Source organism: Elephas maximus, chromosome 22 (assembly GCF_024166365.1).
Source record: "Elephas maximus indicus isolate mEleMax1 chromosome 22, mEleMax1 primary haplotype, whole genome shotgun sequence".
Taxonomy (NCBI): Eukaryota; Metazoa; Chordata; class Mammalia; order Proboscidea; family Elephantidae; genus Elephas; species Elephas maximus.
This window is the reverse complement of record NC_064840.1, coordinates 57,568,255-57,577,937: the sequence shown is the minus strand read 5'-3', so window position 1 is coordinate 57,577,937 and position 9,683 is coordinate 57,568,255. Positions and strand designations below refer to the sequence as shown.

General features: G+C 37.7%; 1 protein-coding gene across 4 annotated transcripts in view; it reads right to left on the bottom strand.

The window, feature by feature from the left end:
• The window catches only part of RNF170 (ring finger protein 170), a 29,848-nt gene that overhangs the window by 6,900 nt on the left and 13,265 nt on the right, over positions 1-9,683 (bottom strand). For all 4 annotated transcript variants that reach the window (XM_049866220.1, XM_049866219.1, XM_049866222.1 and 1 more), the window contains 2 exons: positions 7,635-7,743; positions 832-905 (listed from right to left, as the gene is read on the bottom strand). In XM_049866220.1, coding sequence (XP_049722177.1) covers positions 832-905; positions 7,635-7,743 — 183 coding nt within the window. The remainder of the gene's footprint in view (positions 1-831; positions 906-7,634; positions 7,744-9,683) is intronic.

Here is a 9,683-nt window from a genome sequence, read left to right as displayed (position 1 = left end):
AGTTTTGAAAAACTGTGTATGGCCCTGTAGGACACAGTAGAACTGCCCCATAGAGATTCCCAGGTGCACCTGGTAGATTCGAACTGCCAACCTATGGGTTAGCAGCCATAGCACTTAACCACACCGCCAGGGTTTCCATATGACTGACAGCAGGTCCTATTTTGATATATTTATTAATTAAGAAACCAGGAACTTGGGTTTCTCAGATTGTTTAATATTTTCTTTTTCCAGTTTGTCAAAGAAATTGACAAAATGTGACACATTACAGTTTTCTCACTGTGCTGACCTTTAGTCTTCAGATTTAGGTTTACCCAACTTACTGCCTCCCTTCTGAGGTAGCTTCTACGTATACTAACTGTAATGTTCCAGCCTGTTCTGGACAGTGCAATATGAATATGTCTCCAACAGAACTGGAATGTTATAAAAAAAATTATTTTTCATCATTTGATGTTATCTGAAGCTTTGCTGAAAAACAGCAGCTTTAAAAGAAATAAAAAAGGAAAGGAAGTTTTGTTTCAAAACGAGTACATGTAGGTATATTTTTATGCCTGATTAGTTATTCTTCTGCTGGTACAACAACAAGACTTGTTAGAATGTTGGGGGGATTCATTTATCAGTTGTTTTTCACTAAAATAATAATCTCAAAAGGAATTCCTCCTTTTTTAAGTTTATATCTTAAAGGTAGACAAAAAAAAAAAAAAAGGAGCAATATCATAACAGCTTTGGATAAGTAAAGTTCTGCTAAAAATATCAAAATAATTCAAAATTTAGATAAACTATAAAATGTATTACGGTAACTAGCATAAATGATGTCTTCTGGATACACATTACCGTCTGTCTGCAGATTGGACAACTGATGGCCCCAAGCCACGTACCGTACCGCCAGTACGCAATAATGCAGGTACCTAGTGGGAAAACACAAGACTGATGTTTGAAAGTCCATATATCCTGAGTATGCTTCAAATATCTGTAATGTTTTAACAGTCTCACCTTATTTAAAAAATACTCTTTAGTTCAAACAACCAACGCCTCAAAATTGTATGCAAATTCAAATCTAATAACATTCTCAGTCACTGAAAAAATATTTTTATTTAAACTTCCAGTTAAGCTACAGACATTTTTATATGATCAAAAGCAAGCATGTATTTCAGTATAAGAAAATAAATCAATATAAATATACCACATTAATAGAACAAAGGAAGAGAGTCACAGGATTGTCTTCATTGGTACAGAAAATGCATTTGACAAAATCTAACACCTTTCATGATAAAAACGCTCCACAAACTAGAAATAGAAAGAAAATTCCTTAATATGATAAAGAGCATTTATGAAAAACCCACAGGTAACATCATACTCAGTAGAAAAAGACTGAAAGCTTCCCACCAAAGGTCAGAACTAGTACTGGAAGTTCTAGCCAGAGCAATTAAGCAAGAAAAAGAAATAAAAAATATCCAAATGGAAAAGGAAGAAGTAAAACTATCTCTATTTGCAGATGACATGACCCTACCACATTTGTATTTCTGTAAGTGTGCTCTGCTAAATTTTTTTAACAGCAATGTGTGGAAAAGGATTGGCATGGAGGTGTTTGTGAGGATGCAGCCAGCAAACCAACACAGAGAGCACACGTTATTTGCATAAAAATATGGTGTGTGTGTATATATATATATATAAAAACCCCAAAGAATCCACAAGACAACTATTAGAGCTAATACATATATTCAGCAAAGTTTCAGGGTACAAGATCAATACACAAAAACCAGTAGTTTCTACACACTAGCAATGAACAATCTGAAAAGGAAATTAACAATTCCATTTATAATAGCATCAAAAAGAATAAAATACTAAGGAATAAATTTAACCAGGGAAGTGAAAGTCTTGTGCAATGAAAACTATAAAATATTGATGAAAGATGAAAAAAGACTTAAATAAATGGAAAAATATCCTATGTTCGTGGATTGGGAAACTAAATATTGTTAAGATGTCAATACTACCCAAAGTGATCTACAGGTTCAACACAATCTGTATCAAAATTCCAACAACCTTTGCAGAAATGGAAAAGCCAATCTTCAAGCTTATGTGGAATTCCAAGGGGCCCCGAATAGTCAAGACAATCTTGAAAAAGCAGAACCAAGTAGGAAGAGACACTTCCTGATTTTAAAATGTAAATCTGCAGTAATCACAATAGTGCAGTACTGGTATAATGACAGATCCACAGACCAGTGGAATAGAACTGAGAGTCGAGAAATAAACTAATCCATGTATGGTTAACTGATTTTTGACGAGGGTGCCAAGTCCATTCAGTGAGGAAAGATCAGTCTCTTCAATTAATGGTGCTGGGACAACTGGACCTCCACATGCAAAAGAATGAAGTTGGACCCATACCTCATACCATGTATGAAAATCAACTCAAAGTGGACCAAGGATCTAAATGTGACAACTAAAGCCATAAAACTCTTAGAGGAAAATGAAGGGATAATGCTACAAGACCTAGTTTTTGACAACGGATTCATTGATATTCTTAGATTCTTAAACACCAAAAGCATGAGCAACAGAAGACAAAATGGACTTCATCAAAATTAAGAACTTTTTTGCCTTTTCTTTACCAAGAAAATGAAGAGAACTCACAAAATGGGAGAAAATATTTGGTAACCATGTGTCTGACAAGGGCTTAATATCTAGAATACGTAAAGAATTTATCAATTCAGCAACAAAAAGACAAACAATCCAATTTAAAAACAGACAAAGGACTTGAATGGGCATTTCACCAAAGAAGATACACAAATGGCCAATAAGCACATAAAAAGATACTTGATGTCATTAAACCAAAAACTAAACTCATTGGGGTCGAGTTGATTCTGACTCATAGTGACCCTACAGGACAGAGTAGAACTGCTCCATAGGCTTTCCAAGGAGCAGCTGGTGGATTTCATCTGCTGACCTTTTTTTGGTTAGCAGCCTGAACTTTCAACCACTATGCCACCAAGGCTCCTTATGTCATTAGGGAAATGCAAATCAAAACCAAAATGAGATACCACATCATTCCCGCTAGGATGGCTATTACCAGAAAAATGGTAAATAGCAAGTGTTGGAGAGAATGTGGAGAAACTGGAACCCTCATTCGTTGCTCGTGGGAATGTAAAATGGTGCAGCTGCTGTGGAAAGCAGTTTGGCAGTTCCTCAAAAAATTAAACATAGAATTACCGTAACCCATTAACCAATTGCCGTCGAGTCGATTCAGACTCATAGCGACCCTACAGGAGAGAGCAGAACTGCCCCACAGAGTTTCCAAGAAATGCCTGGTGGAGTTAAACTGCTGACCTTTTGGTTAGCAGCCACAGCACTTAACCACTACGCCACCAGGGTTTCCACTGAATTACCGTATGACCCAGCAATTCCACTCCTAAGTATATACTCAAAAGAATTGAAGCAGTGGCTCAAAGAGATATTTGTACAGCAATATTCGCTGCAGTGTTAATTAGGGTAGTCAAAAGGTAGAAGCAAAGCAAATGTCCATCAACAGATGAATGGATAAACACAACGGAGAAACACACACACAATGGAATATTACTCAGCCATAAAGAGAAACGGACTTCTGATATAGATTATGATACGGATGAGCACTGAAAACATTAGCCTAAGTGAAGTAAGTTAAGACTCAAAAGAACAAATACTGTATGATCTCACTTACGTGAAATACGTGTAACGGGCAAATGCAAAGGGACAAGTATATTAGTGGTTACCAGGCGCTGAGGAGAAGGGGGAACGGGAGTTACTGCTTAAAGGACACTAAGTTTCTGTTTGGGATAATGAAAAACTCTGGGAATGGAGAGTGGTGATGTTTCCACAGCGCGGTGACCGTGACTAGTATCACTGCACTGTCCACTTAAAAGCAGTTGAGATGGCACGTTTTTTGTAACATATATTTTACCACAATTAAAAAAAAAAAAAGACAAGCATGCATTAACTGTGGATGCTGAGGCCAAAGAGAAAGTACTACATTCCTTATGTAAAATAAAATAATTAAACAGCACTGTAAATATGACAACCAACAAATCACAGTATAAAATTTCTGCTCCAAATTTAATATATATGCTACGCTTTTTTTTCTTTAAGAGTTTTAAAAAACAAAATTTTAAAGTATCAACTAATAATAATTGAGTAGTATAAGCAAGGAAACCCAGGTGGCATAGCGGCTAAGAGCTATGGCTGTTAACCAAAAGATCGGCAGTTCGAATCCACCAGATGCTCCCTGGAAACTCTATGGGGCAGTTCTACTCTGTCCCATAGGATCGCTATGAGTTGGAATCCACTCGACGGCAACAGGTTAGTATGGGCAAGGAACCAAAGGATACAAAGATTACTTGCTCCTTGCCCTAAAAAATGTTTATAATCTAGTTCACTAATTAAACCAACTCTTGTACTGGATGGGTTTTATTATTATCTTTTTTTTCTCGAAGGTACTCATTAGTAGCAAAAACCTAAAGGTGGCCAACACAGCCTATATGACCTCAAAGAGTGGTAGATGAGCTAAGTGTATAAGCACTAAACTTCAGGCCAGTAACAGATGAAGAAGGAATGTTTTCAAATATTATCTGATATTTAAGAGGCTAATTCATTTTCTTCTTTGGAGGACCCTCCTTCTCCAACCACCAAGGGCCAACTGTGAATCTTAACTATAGTGCTTCTGATCTTCCTTCTATTAGTCCAAGGATCTTCTCTACATTCCTACTCTTGCCTTGACAACCTAGCTTAGTCCTCCTGTGTCTCTTAGTCTAGATTCCGCCAGATCAAACTGTATTCAGAATTAAGCAATGACTATCAAATTAAGGAGACCACGGTGACCCACTTAATTAGGGGGTAGTTCAATCTTGAACTGCGTAACGGTAACTCTAAGTACAAAAGGAGAACAGAGAGGGAGGCCTCTCTGGGATGCATTAAAAAGAGTGTAACTTCAGAGGAGAGAGGATTTGAACTGAACTTTGTAGGATGGGTGAGATTTGGGTAGTCAAGACACTGGCAGGAGAATGCTCCAGGTTATGGGAACAGCAAGGGCAAACAGCAGAAGCAGATGTAAATGGAGTCAGAAGAAACTGGTGAACAAACAGATGGGCTAGGCAAAGGCTGTCCCAGTTATCTTTATCTGCTATCCTTACCTACTCTGACAGAGTGCTGTGTCAACTAGATCGTATTTACTAATTAAGTCCTCTGAGCAATCTAATTTCCTATAGGAATGATATGAAAAGTAACACTATCAATCTGTTACTAATACTACCATCTGTAATGATTTATCTACTACTTTTCATCCAAGAGCTCAGTGTGTTTTGAAATATATTAACTCATTTAATCTCACATCTCTCTAGTCCACAAACTGGGGTGCAGGTGCCCTTGTTTTGCAGATTATGTAATAGCCACTGGATTGTACTGAAAACCGTGATCCATCAAATTAAACACTTCAGTTCATACACACTGCTCTGATGTGCTTTATGTTAACTTATTCTTCAACTTTCCTGCTCAATAAAAAGAGATATCCACCTAAATAGGGTGGCTGAATGAGAGGTGATTGGATTACTTTAATCTGGATCACAATCTCTAAATCCATTTATTTATCTGTAAACCAGGAATAATAACATAGTCCTCACAAGACCGCTGGAAATAAAATAATGTATGTTAGAAACAAAAATGAGGTGATGTCTGTTGCTACTGTTATTCTTAACTCACTGTAATGGGACAGAACTCTAGGTCCACACATAGGAACTAAGCTAAAGTGCTCTTTATATATGTGGTATTCGTATACTTGAACTACTATTCAAGGACACGTATTTCTGTTTATTGAGAAGTTGAATAACTAGTTTTTTTTTTACCCTGTGAATGCACAGACACTAAATAAAAGTGGCCAACAAGTAGAACAGAATATCAAAAGCAATCTACCCTATTACCTCAGACCCAGAGGTAAAACCAAGAACATAACACAGCCATCTTTCAATTGACTGGGTTAACCACTTAGTGAACTACCTAAGCCTCACTGGCAAATAGAGTTCACCTTGCCTGCCAAACCTCACTGCTTACTAACACTTGCCTGGAGTACCATATGGAGAGGATGATTGGGGCCACGTCCAGACTCAGAAGAAAAGTGTCAGATTGATTCAGAATAGCTACTTGAGGTTTGGGAGCAGAAAGCAGGGACATTTGTGCCAGGGATCTGCCTTCTCTAATGGTCTTTTGATTCTTCCTATCTGATCTTTCATTACTTTGCTGCTCATTAGTATTTTCAACATACAACTGAAGATTGAAATAGTATGACTTGTTGGTTACTTAGGCAAAAACCTTAGGGAAGAGGTTGAAATTAACAGATGAGGCAATAATGGAATTGGTCAGTACTTCTAAATGAGCACAACATGTAGAAAACCATGCACTGCAAGGCATGGATTTCAAATATTCATGTCGTCCCTGACAGCATAAACAATAATGCTGTCTCTAAGAATTCTATGTGATGAAGCCAGTTAGATAAAACACACAAAGGTGAGAAACAGTTTATAAGATCATTATATAAACCAAAAAACCAAACTCGTTGCCACTGAGTCGATTCTGACTCATAGCGATCCTATAGGGCAGGGTAGAGCTGTCCCACATGATTTCCAAGGAGCAGACTGCCACATCTTTCTCCTGCAGAGTGGCTGATCCTTTTGAATTGCTGGCCTTTCAGTTATAGTCGAGCACTTCAACCACTGTGCCACCAGGGCTTCATAAGATCATGGTATATGTACTACACTTAAAATTGGTCTTTATGTTTTCACACAAAGGAACAACGAGGACCCTATCTTGAATACAGCTGTTCAAAAGAAATACTACCAATAAAAAAGAGATCTAGCGACACATATAAGTAGAAATTAGTGACACATTAAGTAGAAACACTCCTTAGAGTGTTGCCTATTGTATAAGCCACCAATCATACAGCAGAAATGAGCACTGGGCTTAAGGACAGACCTAGGTTTAAAACCTGGCTCTGTCACCTAACAGCTGAGCTACCCATTGTAAAGTTTCTTAATATCTCTGAGCCTCAGGTTCCTCATCTATGAGGTTACATAAGATGAAGTGTCCCGCACATAAAAGGCATCTAATAACTGACCACCACACCCCAAATCTCATTTAATCATAGCAAACAATGCTTATAGGAGAACTCATTATTCTCTATGAAATCTCCCTGAAGGGTTGGGAAAAAACATGGGGAGAGGCCTGTAGAAAGCACCCCTTACTGCTACTAAGTAAATGTGAAATCAGTATTTCCCTCTTGTCCCGCTGTATGCTCTAAGTTTCTCATTCTCTCTCACCAGCTCCCTTGAGGTCACGGAGAGAGAGAGGTTAATACTTTTGTACTGATTCAGAGTAAGAAGGAGTAGTATTGCTAAGGGATAGACTCGGGCAGGGTTCTTGAGAGAAGAATCTTCCTGCCCCGGGAAAGATGAATCAGAAATAAAACCACAGTACCAAAAAGTGATGAGCAATGAGGGAATTAAGTGAAATGTGACTCAAGAGACACAAAACGAGAAAAAGAGAACACTGGGAACCCAGCCTTTGTTTGCGTATGGGACTCGATCTCAACGGCCATTTTTACCAATGTAGCATTGTTTGCTTACCACAAAAAAGATGTCCACAGTTGGTTTCAACAGGGAAGGAGGCCTGATGTAAACAGATGGGACAGTACATGTCAGTGTAGAACTGCTGTCGGGCAGCAGCTGTCGCATCCTGATGAGAAAATACACATACGTATTTACACGTGACACACACAGGGCTTTCAAACCTATCTTTACGTCAAATTGTACGTAAGCATATATCCAACAGTGCATAAACCTCACCAGATTTTGGAAATCACACATCATTATTCAATAGTTTAAGGTCTCATAGATTTGAAAAAGTCATGAGGGCTAAATTGTTATTTTACTTCAGCTGGTCTCTACCTTCCTTCCCAAGGAGAATTTAAAGATTAAAAACCTAGGTTAACTCAGGAATTTCTCTTTTACTCTATTGGAATGAGTCAAGTATTCTCAGTGACAGGTTATCTACAAGGCTGAGCTAACGGGTAAGCTGAAGAATAAAAAGTGTGAAACCATTTTCTAAGTATCAGCTCTTTTTCACTTTTCACATTTCCTCCTGACAAGTGCTACATGTATGTTGTACCTCACAAGAGACCAGAGATAAACTTTCAGAGAATATTTGATCGTTTTCAAAGTAGAAAAATTTAAGACTACCGACAATTTGAACTTAATCCTTTCACATTGTTAGATTAATAAATTTTAACACGTTTCTCGGTTACATTACTCTTCTGATTGTAAGAGGAATGCTGAGTAGAATCACCAGTATAAGACACATCCAGGTATCAGAGAACTCACTAGAGTATAACTGTCATGAGGGCAGGGACTTCTGTCTGTCAAATTCACTGTATTACCCAAGAACCTAGAAAAGTATCTACTGCTAGTACTTAATGTATACGTTATTTGTTAAAAAACATATCTGTCAAAAATTGTTTCTACACCACCCAGCACACGGCTTATAAACAAAGCAACAGTATTAAAAATTATTTTAATTATTAAAAAATTATTTTAAAAAGAATGAACAAATTTGCTATATGTGAAATACTCAACTATTAACAGAACCAAATATTTTTATCACCCCTATTAATAAGCCATAGCTGAAATTTTATTTCCTAAAATACCAGAATATCTAAGCCAAGGTGACACCTTGATGTTATGGTCTTTTATTTCCATTTTAATGGTGCAAAAAAGAAAACGTACAGTTCTTAATGCTTCCCTCCACACCTTTTCCACTCCTTATTCTTCTTTTGAAATTAAATGATAAAAATAAAATTATTAGCACTGTCCAACAGAACTTTCAGCAGTAGCAGAAATCTTTACCTGCACTGTCCAGTATGGCAGCCACTAGCTACATGTGGCTATCGAGTACTTGAAATGTGGCTAAACCAACCAACCAAACCCACTGCCATTGAGTAGATTCTGACTCATAGCCACCAGACAGAACAGGGTGGAACTGCCCCATAGTCCTTCCAAGGCTGTAAATCTCTACAGAAGCAGATTGCCACTTTCTCCCGTGGAGCAGCTGGTGGGTTTAAACTGCCAGCCTTTCAGTTAGCAGCTGAGTGCTTAACCATTGTGCCACCAGGGCTACTGAAATGTGGTTAGTATGGCTAAAAAACTGAGTATTTCTTTTTATTTAATTTTAAATAATGTAAATAGCCACACGTAGCTGGCCAGTGATTACGTTATTGAACAGCACAAGTTAGATGAAGTCACTAGCTTATTCTAACTCCATATGCCACGCCTAGGGTCTGAGGTAGATGACTGGGACAGTGGCAAAGGAATCTGTAAGATCCACCTCAATCTGGGTCTACTCACACATGAATACGAGTAAGTCTTGGTAATTTAATATGTTAAATGGGGATAACAGTTACCTTACTTTTCAAGCGTATCATTTGAAGATTAAATAGTTGTATGCGAAAACACTTTGTAAGCTGTAAAGCACTACACTAGCACGAATTGTTGATAACGAGAGTTTGGAACAGGACTTTTCCTAATGCTTAAACGATTCTTGCATCAATGAATTTAAGTTCTAAGAGGGTAGGAATTTTTATCTGTTTAATTCACAGTGGAATCCTCAATGCCTAGGACACT